Raw genomic sequence first — 19,252 nt, 5'->3', positions numbered from 1 at the left:
TTGTGGTAGTTTTTGGTTTGTGGGTGTTGGTTTTTTTCATTTAATATGAAGCTTATTTTGGAAGCATCCAAAGTAACGGGGCCTTCAAATAAGTTTCAAAAAGTATGCCCTTTACACAGAGAAAGGAAATTGTATATGCTGCTTTTGGGAAAGAATCTCTTTTATCACAAAGTTCTTTAAAAAAATGAAACATTAGCAGGGCTTTGCTGAAGCTTATATTTATTTCATTATGATTCATAATAACTTTCTTTCACTAATGGGGGATTGTGAGTAGGATGATGTGGCACACTGATACATTGTTTTTAACACTGACTTCTCTGAGAATGTTCACAGTGGTATTTTTTCAGGCACAGGATTGTTTGGCTCATATTCTTTGTCAGACAGATTCAAGTCAGCTCCTGGCTGCTGGTGCAAAGGTTGTAGTGCAGATCATTTGCTAATAAGATCTACTGGGAAAAGTGGAGCTTATTAGCCTGATGAAAATCTGTGTTTGTATTTGGATGTACTTTGCATGTTGATTTAGCCTTCTTCGGGCAAGAATTTTTAAGGTTCTATAGTGAAAGCACTGCAATTTCTGTGGTGTGTTGATGGCCTGGTTTTTGTAATGTCACACCTCCTGTCCTTGATGGGGAAGCTTTGGGTAATGACTGTAATTATAAGACCCAATTCCATGGTCATTGGAACCAAAATTTAAATTTTTAATCAGGCCTTTGAAGGCCTCTGGCTGTTTTATTGGTGGTTGCTACAAAACCGACCAGTGTGTAGCATCTCACTCTGTTACCTTTCTTCTGCCTTGCTGATATTAGTGAAGTAGATTTTGCTGTCTGAAATGGTTATTTTGGAAAACCACACAGCAAAGAGCTGAGACCTTTTTTCTTTCTCTTTTCTTCACAGGCCGGAATAAGAAGATGAAATTAAGTGGACGGCCACACCGACACATTGGAGTGTTAGGCACCTCCAAGCTGTATGTGATAAGAAATCAAATATTTGCTTTTACCCCACAGGTAAGCATGTAAAGCTGGCAGGAAAATCACTCCTTATTTGATGGCAAATCATTAGTGAAGCACTTCGCTTTTGTGTGCTGTCACTGTACTTTAGGTAGAATAGGGCTGATGCAGCAGATGTGCTTTGCTTTGCAGGGTTTTTAAGAGTGATGGATAATCAGCATGGTAGAACTGCTGATAAATCTCTCTTCTGTCCTACAGAGTTTGGCTTCTTTGGCTTCTGAGAACACAGAAAATCAATAGTACAAAGTTGTTACTGATCTCTGCCGAAACCAATGTTCTAGGTAATGAAATAGTTTCTGCAGAAATACTTCCCTTAATATTTCTTTAATGAAAAATTTAGCACCACATAAGGGTGCCAAGTACTGTAACCCCCAAGTGATGAAGATGTAATCTTTTCATTATATTTTTGAAAGGGTCAATAGTGCTGAGAAAGGGATGTTCTGTCTTTGTTTTCACTTTAGTGCATTTTTTCAGTGTAGCTGGAAGTTTGGATCCTCACAGAATCAGTGGCTCTTATTTTTACATTTAATGAAATACAATACACTTATTCCAGTAGAATTATTCTAGCAGTAGGTACTAGGAGGCCAGTCACCTGCTCCAAGCATGTACAACTGGAGCAGGATAAGGAATGTTTCCAGCCTTCTGAGTAGATGTTTGACTCCATCATCATCATCATGGCTGGGCTTCGCGAACGAAGATTTAGGAAGGCACTATCCACGTTTGTTACAGGCACGCTGGTGACTTATGAGGCCAATACGAGATAGACATGTCCGATTGCAAAAGGCACAGCAGAAAGACTCCTTAGGTGGTGTATTCAGCAGGATATGATTCTTTCTGCGCTGTCTTTTCTCCTCAAGAGTGATCCTGCGTGCATTTTCAAAGGAAATGGCAGTGTTGTAGATGGTGTGTCTCCAGGCCTCCCAGTTTGCGGCCAGAGTAGACCAGTTATGGTGATCAATATGGCCAAGGCTGAGATGTTGTTTCAGGGAGTCCTTGTATCTTCTCTTCGGGGCTCCTCTCTTGCAGCAGCCGGAGGCAAGTTCACCATAAAGCAAGATCTTAGGGAGGCGGTGGTCCTTCATCCTTGAGACGTGTCCTGCCCAGCACAGCTGAATTCTCAGCAACATGGCCTCAATGCTAGTGACTGCTGCTTGTTCTAAAACAGATTTGACTAATGTATTCTTTAAACTCTAGTGGAAGACAGTCAGTGGACTCTGTAGAATGCTTCTGTAGTGCTTCATAATGCCCAAACAACATCAGATTTACTGCAAAAAAATGTAGCTCCCTTCTCATTCTTCCCCACATCACTTGATCACAAGCAGCTTTATAGCATGTTATTTGCTGTGTTACTCCCCTAAATCAGTTTCCACTTTTGCAGTTAAGGGAAAAATTCCTTAGAGACATGTTTTTTTTCAAAATACCTCTTCATTGACATCTTACTTTGTAAGTAGGACCCAATATTCCAGCTGAAGTCTTGCCATGTATCAAGTATGGACGTACTTATTAGTATATTCCAAAATTGCATTTATCTTTACATTAGCAACACAGTGACAATTCCTGCTTATTCTGTGTTTGACTAAAACCTCCATAACATTTTCCACTGTACTTTGTAGCCAGACATTCCCCCTGAGATTTTTTTTTGAGGTGGATGGAGTTAATGTTTAATGTCACTTTCCTATGGCCAGCAGTTAAATCCTCTTATTGATCTTGACAAGTGTCCACAAATTATGTGGTTTTGTCGTTTGTATTTCATTCTCTTTTCTAGGGAAAATATTGATTAGGTGTGGGGCAAAGGCTGACTCCATTCAGATACACTGTCATTCTGAAAAAACAGTTAAGAAATATCTTCTGAGAACAATTTTAAAAGTAGTTCTGCCTTCTTGGACGTTTTTTCTTCAGCTCAGTAGTGTGAAAATTTGCAAAAGTTGAGAGATGTCAGCCATTTTCTTATAGCTACCATCTGATTGCTCCAGAGAAGGAAATTGGACTAATTTGCTGAGATTGGTTTTTGGCTACATTGCTTTATCATTTTGTAATTATCTTGGCTGTCTCAAATTGGCTTTGCTTTCCTATGCTTTCAGGCACTGGAATTGGCCTGACTTTTAAAATGGCTCTTCGTTTTTAAAGACAGGCCGTATGTATTCTTCTCTCTGGATTTCTTGTTCTTCCTGAATTACCTGAATTACCAAAGCTAATTGCGAGTGGCTCAAGGATTGTTTTGGCTAGTTCTTAATTCTTTCTATGAAGTAATTTCTCTGGACTTTGCCAGCCTGAATTTACATGCTCTTTACGTGTTTGCCCCTCCTCGAGGCTTATGGGCTTCCTTAACTTTTGTTGTGGCTGCTTTGACATACTTGCCATTATTTGTCCAGCTTTTTGTTTCCAGCTCCTGAAGAAGCCATATTAGTCTCTTACTGTGGTTCTTGGCTTTCTGCTGTAAGTGGCAACAGCATACTTTGCCACTGTACATTTAATGTACCTTTTTCCCACAGTAACTGCCAGCTTTTCTGTATTCTGCTTGACTTTCAGATTGTTCCCAAGAGACATCCAGTTATTGGCTCCCAGTCCCCAGTGTGCCCTTAAGCCTGTTTATTGTTTTTGTTGCTATTGTTAACTTTTTCTTCCGTGTTTAGAGTACTCCCATCTTCCAGATCATAGCATAGTATAATTCAGCATTGGGAAGATTCTGCTTCATGGGTGTGATTGCCTACTTTTTGTTTGTATGGCTCACTTTGATGATCAGTCTACAAGTGTAGAAAAATGGACCCTTGCACAAGCATGGATTTCTTTTTCCACAGTCTCATGCCATTTGTGTTGTGGTCAGGAGTAGCTCGTATGGCTTTTGTGACTGATTTAAAGGGGAAGTAGAAAAAAATAAGAAAAGCACTGACAACTGCTCCTATGTCATGTTTTTCTCTTCTTTAGTTTGCTGACCAGCATCACTTCTATCTGGCTCTAGACAATCAGATGATTGTGGAGATGCTCAAGACAGAGCTGGCTTACCTCACTTCTTGTTGGAGGATGACAGGGAGACCAACCCTGACGTTTCCCATCACTCACACAATGCTTGGTAAAAATTTTCTCTGTCTCAGGCAGAGTATATTACTGCAGGGGAATAGGATGGCCATCAGTTTGAGAGGAGACAGGTGGCATGACTTCTAACTTCAGAAGTACCGTTTCATTTTTTCCATGCTGAATTTGGATGACATGGTAGTATTTAATTTTAGTTTTAACCCCCTTTATATCCTTGCATCTCCATAGTATTTCTGTCTAAAGAAGTTTCATAGAAATCCCTTTGGAACTTGTCTTGAGTGGGTTGATTTTTGTCTTTAGAACTTGTCTAAGGGTTGTGTTTTGTTTGCATGTTTGTTTGGGATTTTTGAATAAGCTAGTATTGATATCAGTTTTGGATTCTGTTTTAAATTTGTCTGATTTGGGTTTTAGAGAACACCCAGTAATTCACTTTGTTTGGACATGGTAGTTTAAGAATGTGTTGGTTAGCTTCAACTCTTCCATTATTCTTTTTTAGTTGATGATGGTACTGACATTCATCCAGCAGTTCTTGCCACAATAAGAAAATTAGAGGATGGTTATTTTGGAGGTGCAAGGTAATGTCAGAACCCCCAAATTATTATCTCCATGATTTTTTAAATTAAATCCTATATAAAAGTGTCAGTTTTGAACTTGTCATAGTGCACAGACCTTGTACTAGAACTCTGCAGAGAAGGAGGTTTCAGCTTTAATTGTTATATGGCAATCAGATGGTAGCTGGACCTCAGATGCAGTGGAAAAGAATTGTCTCCCAAAGGGTGTACCATCTCTCAAAGCCATCAGTGGATAAGGAAAATAAATGCCAAACCTGTGGAAATAAAAGGTCTTGGTCTTGACTGGGCTTCTGTTATTAAGACGTAAATTATTTTCACGGTTATTGGACATGATTTAAACATAAATTGCTGTAGTAGTAGTAAGCTTATGTGTTCTATTCATCTATATATAACATATAATGCCACAGTACCTCCCTATTCTCTTCTTACATGCCCTCTCTCAATCAGTATCTTCCTTTGACAATCAAATGTTGTCATGGTTTAACTCCAGTCAACAACTGTGCCCCACACGGCTGTTCACCCATTCTCCCCTTAGTGGGATCGGGGAGAGAATTGGAGGAGTAAAAGTGAGAAAACTTGGGTTGAGATAAAGACAGTTTAATGGGTAAAGCAAGAGCCACACATGCAAGCAAAGCAAACCAGGAAATTTATTCGCCACTTCCCATGGGCAGGCAGGTGTTCAGCCATCTCCAGGAAAGCCAGGCTCCATCAAATGTAGCTGTGACTTGGGAAGACACACCCCGTATCACCAATCATTCTCCCCTTTCTCCATCTTCCCTTGGCTCTGTATGCTGAGCATGACACCCTATGGTATGGAATGTTCCTTTGGTCAGCAGGGGTCAGCTGTCCCAACTGTGTCCCCTCCCATCTCCTTGAGCACCCTGTGCTGGTGGGGTGAGGTGAGAAGGAGAAAAGACTGTGATGCTGTGTAAGCACTGCTGGGCAGTAACTGATACATCCCAGTGTTCACAACACTGTTTCCAGCACAAATCCAAAGCATAGCCCCATACTAATAAGTCTGAAGATAATTAACTCTACCCCAGCCCAAACCAGCACAGATGTGATTTGTGTTTTAGCAGCACTGCAGTTCTGTGAAAAGATAATGCCGTTTGTGGGACTTCCCAGCCCCAGTTTCTCATGGATTATCCTTAGAGTTTAGGTCTTTGTTTAGGGTCTCTCTGTAGAAATATAGAGCACCCTGTAAATTAGCTTCGAGTTAGGCCAGTAGGTGTCACCGTAACGGAGTTAAAGTTCAATTAGTAGCTAGAGCAGTAAGTACCCAGCTGGATCTGCAACTCTTGTTTTGCCTTTTTTTTTTTCAGTATCAGTATCTGCTGCTTTGTAGTTACCAAAGGTGGATTCAACAGTAGGTCTGATAAATTTTGGAGGAGTTGCTGAAAGCTCAGTGAACATTAATTGGTATTAAAATGGTGGATGTTTATGCTCCTTGGCATGTGTTCCTGTTTGCAGGGTGAAGATAGGCAAACTATCAGAATTTCTCACCACATCTTTTCATACATATCTGAGCTTCCTGGATCCAGACTGTGATGTAAAATTGTTTGATGACCGTAATGAAGACTGTAATAGTCCTGACAGTGAATATGGGGACTATCCAGCAGATTTCTGTGAAAAAGGTAGTAGCGTTTTTTCACTTCATGTATTTTCTCTGTCAAGTTCTATCAGCAGACTCTGGGTTTACCTACAGTGCAGAATCTATTCTGTGCACAGCTGATAGTGATTTGGGTTTCTCATGCACTCTTCTGAGGACAGTTAGGACCTGCATGACTTATTTGGGGGATGAATTCCTGTGTGTTCTCCCTACGTTCGTAGTATGGTATTGACTGGTAACTGCTACAGTAAACCTAAGCCTGAAGAGCTGGCAGATGGGGAGGTGTGGAAGAGGCTGGAGGGAGGAAGAGACTGTGAGGAGTCATAGACAAGAGCTTATGTGGAAGAGATGATAGAGTCTTAGAATCATACAGGCTGGAAAAGACATTTAAGATCAAAAAGTCCAACTGTGCCAACTAGACTTCCAGCAAGAAAATTGATTCTTCCAAAGGAAAACCAGCTTCTTAATCTAATTGTTTTCAAAGTGCCAAAAACTGATTATTTTTTCTTTTCGTTCCAATTTATTTGGCTTAAAAAGCTCTTGCTTATGATATTCTTGCATTTTTTGAGTGCCTTTCTATATAAGCAAAAATAGTGGTGTGTTTGAATAAGAAAATGCTGATAAATTAGGATTTTACCTTTAATAAACCTTTTCTTTTATGTCTGTTACACTAGATAGCCAGGATGAGCTGGATCAGTATATAAATGATGTCCTGCAGAGTACGGCACTGAAGTCATACCTGCCTCCAACTTCAAAGACAGCCAATCAACCACCAGTGTTCAGTGCAAACCATTCCACCGAAGAGATACTGTCAATAATGGCCAAGACAAAGGGCTTGGAGGTTCCAGGTATTTCTCCCTATTATAATACTAGAAAAACTGTTTTGGGTGCTACAAGGGGTAAGTTCAAGCATTTAAAAATTATGCCTTTTAACATACTCATACAACTAGTTCTTTTTGCATAGAGAACAAACAATGACTTTGAGCTGTTGCTCTTGTGTTCCCACAGTATCCCAGGTCATGCTGTATACGTAGAAAACCTGCTATGAAATAAAACATTTAATCAAAGTTGATGTTATGGAAACTGCTCCAACTTCTCAGTTGAATAGAATTTCAGTCAGTTTTTGTCTTTATTTATACAAAGACAGACAAAATGTATTTTTTTATTTTAATAAAGCTGTGGTGAAATGGAATGTTTCAATGCAAGAAAAACATAAATATGTGCATGTGCTTTCTGAATTTGTAAGAACAAATGGAGTAGAGAGGGAGTACAGTATTTCTAATTATGCTACATTTCTTCTAGAGTGATTGGGGAATATACACCAAAATAATGCTTTGCCGAATTTGCAAAAAGACTCCAACCTATGCATTGTTTTGTAGGTAGATATGTAGTATTCAATGCCCTGATCAAGGGAAGGCTCCCCTTAACTTTATTGTAAATTAATAACTTTCAAGCTTTTTTGTTAGTCTTTTCTCCCATCTTTCATGTGCTACAACACCATATCCTCTATTGAATTCAGCATATGAAGTTAACAGAGCATTAGCATGCATTTAGCATTATAATTTTAATTCTGATATCTTACCAGTTGGCCCATCTTTTCTACTTTATTCCTGTTAAAATGTTTAAAACACTTAGCAGGGTCAGGCCAGGATTTCTGAGTTGAGCATGTAGCACCTGAGCCTTTGACATGCTGATCTTGGAACAAGCTCGCAAGGAGATACAGGAAGAGCTTTTCTCAGAGCTCCATGCACAGCATCTCAGAAGCATTGCCTCTGTATATTTCAGGTTTTTTCACATATATTTTTACCTGGTATAGCTGCTTCATGTAGGTGTTTTTGATTTTTGTGTTATTGAAACAGACTTTTTTTTTTCTTTTTGTTCTGGTGGCTTCACTTTCCAGCTGTGCCAATGTCTCTTCCCACTAAAGTTCTGAACACACACCGAAAATCTCTGAATCTTGTTGATAATCCCCATTTCTTTCAGACAAAGGTAAGCTGTGGGAATTTTTATGCTGTTTGAGGTTTTAGGACTCAATGCTATAGCCTTTCCCTGTGTTTTCCATCCAAACCCTATGCCAGTTCTCGTTTTCCTTTACAAGCCATTCTGTCTAAGGCACTCCCTTATTTTGAAATTTATTTTTTTGGCTGGATGAAGGTTTTTTAGTCCAATAGACTTTATCAAGTGGGAAGTTTTTAACTGCATGTGCAGAACAGAAATAATGTAATAGCTGCTTATTTTTAGAAGCCCAAGGTTAAGTAATCATCTTTAGTTCTAGCTGAACACAAAGGGAAGGACAGGATGTTCAAAGCCTTTAGAGATGTTCTCCAAGAAATGCTACTTACAGTAATGTCCTTAAGGCACCAGCCAAATCCCACCTCAAGGCATGAAGATGCAGTTGTGCTTGGCTCTTTTTTTATCTTGGTATATGGTAACCAGCTGCTGAGAATGGCTAAAGGAGATTGTATCCAGCCTCCTAAAGGATTCTGCTCTGCAAAAAGCTCTGTTTGTCTAATGGTTTTTTAGGACCATATAAATTGCTGAATAGCTTGTTAAACAAAACTTTTCATCAGAGAACTGCCCACAGGGTTGCATCATCTGATTAGTTAACATTTTAGTTTCATCACGACAGCAATATCTGCATCCGTAAAGCACCACGTATATACAGGTTCAAGATGGAACTCAAAAAGGTCTAAATTATTTCAACTGAAAAAAAAGATAGTATCTCTCTGCTTTTCTCTTTACAAGTAACATAAAATGAGATTAAAAGCATGCAAATAATTTGGTTTCTTTGTTTTGTCAAAAAAAGAGGCAAGGTTCCATTCTGGGTGTTGTGTTTCTTGGGATTAGTCTCCCAATTAGTAGCCCCGCAAGACTTATGTAACATGTCTGTATTTCAAGTGCAGAGTTTTGTTTCAAGTCTGTTGTAATTTTTTAATGGGAAGTTACTGTTTGAATTTGATTGACTATGTTTTTCAAGATCACGTGTTTGATTTTTCATCCTTCTTTGTTATCAGGACCGTGAAAATGTCTTGCACTTACCTAAAGATGCTCATGGTGATTTGGATTGCAGGAAGCTTGTTGATCAGCTGAAGGAATGTCCAACACTCCATGACCAAGCAGACATCTTATATATCTTGCATATACTAAAGTGAGTTGTCTGAGTATGAACTTAAGCATCTTTAAATTTGGTTGCAACTATGATTATTCTTGTGCAAAAGCTTTTCACTGTTCAGAGTTGTGTTTTGAGGGGAGAATTAAAATATTTTGTGCTTTAACAAGCATATTTTCAGTTAGCTTGATTACATAAATTATCTGGATACAAAAGAATACTTGTGTAAATTTTAGAGTTGATTAGCATATGGTTACAGGCCCCAGGGCTCACAAATGAAATGCACAAGTTCTTTCCATGAATGAAAACCCACCCTGCTATATTTGTGGCATTCTATTTAAAGTCCACAAAGATTTGGTGTGATTTTCATACATAAGAAGGGAAGCAGAGGAAAACTTCATCATGTCATTTTCTAACTAAAAGCAGAATGCAATTTTAATGAGTGGTCTCTATTTTTCCTCTAATCCCTCTGCATTTTAAGTGCACCACTGACTAAAACTTGGTACTTTTCAAAATGTTCTTGGTCCAGTCTAGACCCATCTGCTGGGTTTAGTAAACACCTCCTATTTAAATAGTTTTGATGGGAACAAAATGCAAATACAAACCAATAGAATCATCTTCTGGAGTGCATTTATTGGGCATTTTTTCCTGTGCAGGAGAATACTGCTGGAACCTGACAGGCAGTTAGCTTTGGGTGCAAAGACAAGCATGTGTTAATCACAGATGGTCTTCCCTACTGCTACAAAGATTGTATTTTTGTTTATTTTAGTCTCTCTCCTGTGAGGACCTCTTCTTTAATCTTCTTGATCTCCCAAGCAAAATGTTTAGCAGCCTCTCCTAAAGAGTAAAGGAAATCCTGAAAAAATATCATTTTGTTGTTTAACTGCATCTAACACTGTTAATTCCATATTCTGGACTTGTTTCACCATGGGAGTCTCTATTGGACAGGCCGGTGAACTTCTGGTGGACTCTGTGTCTCAGCAGGAATTGAAAAGTCATTCTGTGACACTTCAAAACATTACCAAAGAGAAGCCATAATGCAGTGAATTTCAAAAACAGGAGAGGAGCAGAAATCTTCTTTGCTTTTCAGTAATGGCATAAGCAGCATTGAAGTTTAGTTAATAGCTAAGGAAGAGGCAGGGCAAAAAAGTTCCCCTGAGGCATCTGAAAAATGGGTGTAGTCTTCAGCAGAATTTGTTGCTGAATTCTGCTCTGAAAAAGCACTACGTGGAGTGTTCCTGCAGCAAACTGTCTGCGTGAATGCTCAGTTTAAAGTCTGGTGAGAAATCCTTTGGATGGTTCCTTTTAAGTCACTGGCTCACAGCTAAGTGAGTGCTCAAATTAGTGTGAAAGTTCTGGTATCAAGAGGGTTTTGTCCGCACATAACAGATCTCTGGTGAACGCCCAGATGTCCCATGTAGTATTTCATCTTGTCACCAATGTGAGCAAGGTGATCAAAATCCGGCTGCGTTTGTGTGGTAATGTTAAGCAGTGTAGCACCTTACCTGGTGACAGTTACCTTCTGTGTCTTTTGTGGCAGAGGTGCTGACTGGGACACAGAGCTGGATGGACAGTATGGTGTCACTGTTCATTGCCTACTCAACGAGCTCTACAGAAAGGCAGGCCTCAATCAAGAATGGGGCTTAATCCGCTATATTTCTGGTATACTCAAAAAGAGAGTGGAAGTCCTGGCTGAGGTATGAAATATAAATAATCCTGGCTCAGTTTCTTTCCTGGAAACAGAGATAAAACTACCAGTTTGCCAGAGGGGCTTGTGCTTTCCCTTCTTCTGGTCTTACTTCACGCCATAGATAGTGAAACACTTTTAAGTAAACGTTGGTTACTTTTCTGATCTAAATCTTATTACGACATCTTTACCTTTTGTCTGTACTGCGAACAGTGATAATTTTGGCATGGACTGAGAATGTCCCACTATCCCTGTAAATGGTTGTGAAGGCTTTATTTCATCTCTTTTAATTGGAGGAGCCTAATTACGTGTTTTGAAAGCTGCAATTGTCACTGGTAATAGTCCGCTGCTTTTGTGATGGCACGAACACTTTTGGAGCAGCGCTATGTTAAGGTGTGAGTGATGACACAATAACGCGTTCTGCCAATTTCCATCCCATTGGGTGGACAGTCTGCCAAATACATGGATGTTTGGAGGCATTAAAATATCTGGGATTGTTAACTGGTAACAAGAAAAATCCGTTGTAAGAGTACAGATTCAATTTTGAACATTAAAAAAAAGTTTCCTCTCAAGTACTCTAAACTATTTGTTTAATTTCCTAGTTATCCTACGCACAGAATTTTTTCCCTTCTCCAGACACAGTGGATGAGCAGTGCAGACACACTCACAGAAAGCCATGTATATTAACTGACAAAAAATTGGGGAGGAAGAGACTGGAGATGATCGGTTTTCTTCCACATTAAGGGAGGGAAAATAGGCTCTTCAAAGTCAGAGGAACGTTGCCATGTGAGCTTTTCAATTCAGGATGCTAAAACAAGTAAACTGAACACCCACTTTTAAAGGAGGTCAATACAAAAGAGTAAGCACTGTGATATTGGTGGAAGTACCTATTTCAGAATGTCAGGATAGCTAATTCAGGAATGTGATGCAGTATATTGGGTGTTTGCTTGTTTTAAGAGATATATTAATATGCAGGATTTTTTAAGCTAATATTGCCAAACTTTTCATTGATTTAAAATATTTTTGTCTTAAATAAAAACAAAAGTTTATCATATGATAAAGAATGAAAGCCTTTATCATCTGCCAGCCCCACTGAAGTCCTTAATCATTATGCTGCTGATTTCACTGAAAGGGGGAAGCAGCTTTCAAACTGGTCATACCCTCATAGCCCTGTTGACCTCAGGAGATCCTTGGCATCTAGTTAATAGCATTCTGCTGGATCTGCATGTATGGTAATTAATAGAAATGCACTTAAAATTGCTAAAGAAATGCTTCATTTTTGGGAATTAAAAGCTGTGTCACTTCCACACGATTCAGAGAAAGGTCTCTTGCTTTCTGTCCCCTTACGATAGGCATGCACAGACCTTCTGTCGCACCACAAGCAACTGACAGTGGGCCTGCCACCAGAACCCCGAGAGAAAATCATTACCACGTAAGTTGGAGCTCTGCCTCAAGTTACAGAGGCAGCCTGCTCTTCATCTTCCTGCCAGCACCATTCTGCTGCTGTTATCTTCTTTTAAAACTTACTCCTCATCTTCAAAAGGATTTGCAGCCACCCAGGCAGAACTGTAGGCACCTTTGTGGTGCAGAGATGTTTCTGGGTGATGATTCCAGTGCTTGCTCAAGAGTTTTAACAGCTGGTTGTGCCAGGTCACTGCTTGCTGTGGTTTGTCTTCTTGCAGCCCACTGCCACCTGAGGAGCTCACAGATCTCATTTATGAAGCCAGTGGCCAAGACATCAGTATTGCAGTCCTGACACAGGTAAGCAGCATGTGTCAAAGGCTTCCTTGGCTGTGCCCAGTGTGGCGCCAGTATTTGCTCTGAGACTGGGAAAGGCATGAAGGCCCACTTTGAATGGCTGCCCTTTTCCTTGCAGGAAATAATTATGTACTTGGCAATGTACGTCCGGTCCCAGCCTAGTCTTTTTGTGGAGATGCTCAGGCTCCGCATTGGTCTGATAATCCAGGTGATGGCCACTGAGCTGGCTCGGAGTCTGAAATGCTCAGGTAAGAGGCACTTCTATCATAAGGGTACTGACGGCATCATTTTTGCCTCACCCTTAGTTGTTGATCTTTTCATTAATATAGGTTAAATCCTTTTATTAACCTCTCAGTTCATATGTGCAGTTACAAACTTTGAAAATCACTTTTTTTTTAACTTAATGGAAGATTCCTCTCCCCCATCATCCAGTTATTCAAACTGAAGTGGATATTCTTTATGGAATAACTCTGACTTTGTAATTTAGATCTGCAGGTCATCTGCTGTTGGTAAATGGCTGTAATGCTTTTCCAAGTGATCTTGTTTTCTCATCATGAGCTTGAAAGAAATTTTGCACAAGCTACAACATAATATTCATTAATGCAGATAGTGTTATTTCTATGCAGTGTTTGTTGTTTAGTCCTGAAATGTATTTTCTTTGAAATGTGACTATGCGTATTAGTTTTTTTAAAGGAGGTACGAGCCAAAAGGTTAGATGTGATTGGACTTCATTCATCAGCAGTTTTCTGAGTTGGCTTGTTGCTTTCCCACAGTAATGCTTGTCTTTTGTTTTGTTTTACTAGGTGAAGAAGCTTCAGAGAGTTTGATGAATCTAAGCCCCTTTGATATGAAAAGTCTCCTACATCATATTCTCAGTGGGAAAGAGTTTGGAGTGGAAAGAAGCTGTAAGTTGTCCACTTGGCTACTTGTATATGTTAAGTGAGAACTATAAATATAAAGTTAGATTGTCTTATAAGTGAGGATCTATTCTCTCAATTTGTAAAACAGATGTATAGGTAATGTATTAATCATTGATGACCAGTACATGTGTATGCCTGCTGTGGAATAAACAAAACAAATATGATGGAAGCTATCCTGCACTGAAATAAGATTGTATCAAGTTTTCAATAATATGAAGGCAAACTTTTAAACTGAAGAAATTTGATGTGACCAGAACAAAAGCCATTAAAAAGGGCATATCTAACCCGCCTTCAATAAGCACATCTGTGATGCCCACATATTCCTGACTGGTGCATCAGCTGTCTCCTGGGTTCATATGTAGGCTCTCACAGACTCATTGCAACTCCTGACATCTTTTACAGCTACAATTGCTCAGTGTCTTGGAAAATCAGTCTCCAATATCCAAGTATGGATGTAGGCCCCTTACTTGATGCAATCGGGTTTGAACTCTTGACATGACTTGAAAGGATGCTGTCAACCAAGAGCATTGCACACTTCTGAAAGGATATGTGCTTAACATCTAGATACAATTTCATCTGTTTTTCTACCCCTACAATGTTAAAAATGTCCATTTGCTTCTTTTAGTGCGACCTGTAGATTCCTCTTCATCTAGCCCTGCGATTTCTATTCGTGAAATGGGGCATTCTGGAGCAACCAAAACAGAAAGAAGTGGTATTACTAAATTGAAGAGTGAGATGAAGCAGGTGAGGGTTTTCTGTCAGTGCTCATCAGAAAGTGCAGCTGTTCTGGAACTGTGTTATGTTAGGTTCTATTCTTGCTACATGACAGAAGTTGCCAAAGCTTTGATTTTAAAGCTCATCACTAACTAGAAGGCAGTTAGGGGATGTTTCCTCCAAAAATGTGCTGCCTTTTTTGTTCTTGTTTCACATGCTGAAAATAGAACAACTTGAACAAACTCTAATGCATTCACGGCATCCACTGTAAAAACAGCTCTTTTATCAGCTTCAGCCAAGGAAAGGTCAGATACACAAAGTGAAGCTTTCATGCAGTGTTCATTCTTGTACTTGACCCAAGTTGCAAAAATGGACCACATGCCTTTTAGAAAAGATACATGTGGAAAAGGAATCTTGGTTTGTTTTCTTCCAGTTCTGTTTCTTCAGAATAGAGGATGATTATTGGTGGCAATAAAGATCAGTTAGTGATTCTTCACAGGACCTGATCAGGCAGGACAGCAGAGGCCCCTGTGAAACACATGGTGTCTGTCTCACGAGACCTGTTTGCTGTGTTTGAGCCGAGCTGGTCCCTGAGTGTCATCGTGGCTGAGCTGATACAGCTGTGGTTGTGAAGGTGCTGACTGCTCTGCACCAGCTCTGACTGACTGTGCAGGGCTCACAGTCCTGCAGTGTCTGTCTGTCTTGGGGCCTGTCCAGGGAGGAGAAGGGACAAGGCACTAGGTGGCAGCATTATTTTGATTTAAATACAGTGGTGGGCCTGAGCTGAAATACTTGGGCCTTAGTTGACGTTACAAGTGTAGTTCCTGCGTTGCTTTTGCATTAGATGGAAACTTGATATTTTGCACAGAGGGGGAGTTGCCTGGTTTTATTTTTGTTCCCCCGACTTTGCCTTTCATGCTGCATCCTGGTACATCTCACTGCATTCTCTGAATAATTTACTAGATACTAATGTAATGTCATTTTGGCAGGGGGGTTGGGTGGGGTGGTGCAGGATCAACTTTGTTGTTACAGGGAACGTTTCAAGTACTTGTACTCACATCTCTGTACGTGTTGAGCAGCTGCAGCTCTCTCATTTGCTGCTGTTCTTTCTTGCGTCAGAACATCAAACCTTTGCCTGGGTGTGAACCATTAACACTGAACGTGGAGGCATGGCTTGGGGTGGGCAGTTAGAGAAAAGTGCTGTAAGTTTGAGGTGCTGCATCCACATTTCAGCAAAAATTTTGCCTTGCAGCCGTTTGTTTAGCACTGCCCACCCAGCTGGCAGCCTGCAGCAAGTTGACCTTCTTGTGCAAAGAGAAGCTGCTGGCATTGCAACAAATGGAGAATGGAAGCAGGGAGCTTGGTTTTCACCCCAGCCCTGAGTCACATGGAAGCTTTTGCATGCACCTCAAACTGTGGTGGTTTGTGTTGGCCATGGTCCCTTCCACTGGGACCTCAGTGGATGGCGTGGGCAGCCAAATGGATGGCTTGTGGCTGCCAAACAGGCTCCTGGCAAGGCAGGATCTCATGGTGACCCTGGGAATCAGCAGCAGCTGCCCTGAGATCAGCTGAAGTGCAACACTGAAAGAGGACAGGGGTTGTTGCAGTTTTCCCCAGAATACCTGAGCTTATTCCATATTTCTTGTCTTTGCATGGATGGGTTACTTAACCCTGTTTGTGTTCTGTTCTGTCATGATTGTCTGTCTGATGTGTTGGTGTCTGGTTTTGTTTTGTAGTTCTTTCATGAGGGGCACTCCGTGTCCAGCAGCATGTTCACTTCCACGGTAAAACACTGTTGCTCTGCTCCTGCTCTTCCCCCGTGTGTGTGTGTGTGTGTGTGTGTGTGTGTGTGTGTGTGTGTGTGTGTGCGTGTGTGTGCGTGTGTGTGCATGCAAGGTCTTGGCTTTAGAGACCTCCTGTGACTTCTGCTTAAAACCTTGTTTTCAAACCCTACCTCTTTGTCTTGTTCGTCTTCACTGGGAACCAATTCTTGTTAGTAATCTTTTAATAGAAGTTGAGTCTTGCATTTGGATCCACTTAGGTCCTCTGAAGCTTAAGCAGTTGTAGCAGATAAAGTACTATAACAGATTTAGCTGCTTGATAGTGGATTATGTTACAGGCGTCTTCAGTATTTAGAAGTAATGTAGCGTTGATAAATGCTGGCAGTGTCTGGACAGTGAGGAACCCAGAATAGCTTCAAGTTGCTGAGACAGGGGTTTTATGGGCATGGCTATCTCCTCAAGCAGTCATCTTCTTTCAAGGCAGAGAACTGTCGCTCTTCTTAAGCTCTCACTCTTAAGAAGGAATATAATTGCTTAACTATTTTACCAACAGAGACCTCAACAATTTAAAGTTAGTCTGAAGCTCCAAATGTGTCATGGAGAGACGGGAAGTTTGCAGCTATGCATGTCCTTTGAACTGGCTCTTGTGATTTGTGATTCTCTGCATCTTCAGACTTATTGTCAATGGCACACCTCCCAAATGTCATAAGTACACAGCTGCAGAGCACCACTAGCCCTGTGGCCTGGCCTGACAATTGTCAGGTTGCTGTTGCCTCTCTCTTCCTGCATACCAGTGCAGAAAGGCAGGCTTCAAGTGTGTGTTTGATTGAAGTGCACATATTTAGCTGTTCAGGAAGATCTTTACTTCTCTGAACCACCTGAGTAGTCAGATTAATTATTGTATACAGATGGATTTCTCTGCTTTGGCACTGATGCTCCCGCTGAGCTCCTGCATCCCCAAGCTCTGCTCAGTGGGATGGAGGAAGTTCTGTCTGTCATGGTCAGTGTGCAGTGGAAAGGAGAAACAAGCACTGAAACATCAGGAGAAGACCACCTGTGGCTCATGAACACCAGCAGCAGTGGAAATGGATTGTTCTCATTTGCTGTGGATTTTTTGCAGAGCTTGACTATGCAAAATCCGTGAGCCTGCACCTTCCAACCATGCAGTTTTCAGTCTTAGTGTCCTCCTTCCCCAGTGCCTTGCTCAGGTGGTTTCTTACCCAGAGATGATGGGATTTCAGATGGGGCTATCAGTGAAGTCCTTTCTGGGCTGAAAGTAACAGGTGTGCAAAAAGGAATGAGAAAACAGAAGAGCTCAGTCTGGGAGTGCAAGGAATAGGCAGACTGTATGTGAGGAAATCAGAACAACAATTTGGTGGTAGTGCCATAACTTTGAACACGATTTGCTGTCTAATTTAGTGTCCAAGTCTAGTAGGGTAAAAATACAGCAATAAGGGTAATAAAGGAGAACAAGACTGACACTTACAGAGAGGCAAGCATGATGATTTCATGGCCACATGAAGTCAATTTTTAATCTACTTATTTTAATGGAGCTTTTGCATGGCGGACCTCTCTTGCTGGACTCATAGACCCTTTGGTTCTTTTACAACACCAAGCCCAATGTCCAAGTGAACCAGACTTACCTGATCCCCCCATCTTGAACACCAGTGACACGGCCCTGGAAGCCAGCTTGGGCTTGTTAAAGTAGTCAGACCTTGTGTTAAACCAAGCACTGAAGTTTACTGTGTTATGCCATGTTGAACTGCTTGCCTGTTTTGTTGAGAAATTATTGAAGTACTGAAGAAGTGAAGCTTGTTTTTAAGGGGAGAGATACAGATCAATCCTGCTTCATCATCCTGTCTGACACCATGGCCTGTATTTTTCCCCTGGTTCTGAGGTAGCATTATAACAAAAATGTATTGACCAGGTGTGGTCAATACACCCACTTGGGGTGGTAGAAGGCAATTAACCAAGGCTTTAATGTCCTTACAGAGGAGCAGCACTCCATCATCTCCCACCAGTACTTCTCCTACTGGCTCCAGTGCAGACATGAGCTGGGGTGACCGAAAGGGGCAGTGGCTGCGCAGAAGGAGGCTTGATGGTGCTATTAACAGAGTTCCTGTTGGCTTTTATGAGAAAGTGTGGAAAATCCTTCAGAAGGTAAGTTGGCTGCTATGGAGGGCAGGAAGCAAGAAGGCTGCACAGTAACTTGGGGAAGTGGTAGTCCAGAGGTAGCATCTTGCCAGGAGTTGGTCTTCAGCTGGAAGACTTGTGGAAATGAGAGTCATTAGTGGAAGTGTGTCTCTTGAACATAAAAGGGCTCCATTAAGACAAGTTCACATGTTTTTTTGAAAGTTTGTGTTTTTTCTGAAACCACCAACGCTGAATTTTGGCTGAACTTGCATCCCACAGCCTAATGCACGTTGTCAGTGCAGCTGATGGGCACTGCAGTGCAATGCAGTTCTGTGCTCCAGTTCAGAAGGGCTGTGAGGAATGAAGTAGGAAACTGCACTGACTCTTCCAGAATGTCTTGAGATCTCTTGCTGGCTCTTCTGAGCTGTATGGCATTCTTGACATTTTTTTGTTTATTTTCAAGTGAAAAGTAAGTCCTTGCCAGCACCTCAGAGATCAGGGGTTTGGAAAGGTGTTGAAGCAACTCTCCAGGAAGGAGGAGAGGGAAATTATGAATTTTTACCTATTTCATAGCGATTATGCACCTGTTTTTTTCTTTGCTGAATGTGAGCCAGTGTTCAGGACCTTGCAGTACTGAGTTGTTCATGCCTGCTTAGTTGGGAAAAGACTGCATCACTAGTTTAGGCTGGTTTTGGTTGTCCTTCTAAAATCAGTTACACTGAAACTCCTAGTGTTGATGTCAGCCAAGATGAGTCATATGTGACCTCTTGGCTATTTACTAATGGGATCTTTCAGTAGATGAGCATCACTTCTGACCTATCTTAATAGCTAGGAGCATCTGTATGGTTTTTTTCTGTCTCCTCTTCTTGGTGTGTGTTTCTGTACCTCAGGTACTCAGATATGTCACTCCTTAGCCTGCCTTCTCACCA

The 19,252-nt window shown here is 40.9% G+C and overlaps 1 protein-coding gene across 2 annotated transcripts in view; it reads left to right on the top strand.

Moving 5' to 3' along the window:
- Window positions 1-19,252, top strand: part of PHKA2 (phosphorylase kinase regulatory subunit alpha 2) — a 46,709-nt gene that overhangs the window by 20,138 nt on the left and 7,319 nt on the right. The window contains exons 15-29 of one of the 2 annotated variants that reach the window (XM_064646706.1): window positions 895-1,004; window positions 3,933-4,077; window positions 4,537-4,615; window positions 6,083-6,246; window positions 6,896-7,069; window positions 8,122-8,210; window positions 9,236-9,369; window positions 10,871-11,027; window positions 12,370-12,449; window positions 12,700-12,778; window positions 12,894-13,023; window positions 13,579-13,680; window positions 14,321-14,439; window positions 16,146-16,193; window positions 18,183-18,350. In XM_064646706.1, the coding sequence (XP_064502776.1) occupies window positions 895-1,004; window positions 3,933-4,077; window positions 4,537-4,615; window positions 6,083-6,246; window positions 6,896-7,069; window positions 8,122-8,210; window positions 9,236-9,369; window positions 10,871-11,027; window positions 12,370-12,449; window positions 12,700-12,778; window positions 12,894-13,023; window positions 13,579-13,680; window positions 14,321-14,439; window positions 16,146-16,193; window positions 18,183-18,350 (1,778 nt within the window). The remainder of the gene's footprint in view (window positions 1-894; window positions 1,005-3,932; window positions 4,078-4,536; window positions 4,616-6,082; window positions 6,247-6,895; window positions 7,070-8,121; window positions 8,211-9,235; window positions 9,370-10,870; window positions 11,028-12,369; window positions 12,450-12,699; window positions 12,779-12,893; window positions 13,024-13,578; window positions 13,681-14,320; window positions 14,440-16,145; window positions 16,194-18,182; window positions 18,351-19,252) is intronic. The other variant, XM_064646707.1, reaches the window with a different exon arrangement.

The sequence above is a fragment of the Pseudopipra pipra genome, chromosome 2 (assembly GCF_036250125.1).
Source record: "Pseudopipra pipra isolate bDixPip1 chromosome 2, bDixPip1.hap1, whole genome shotgun sequence".
Taxonomy (NCBI): Eukaryota; Metazoa; Chordata; class Aves; order Passeriformes; family Pipridae; genus Pseudopipra; species Pseudopipra pipra.
The sequence above is the reverse complement of the archived record's forward strand: the minus strand, read 5'-3'. Positions and strand labels throughout refer to the sequence as shown.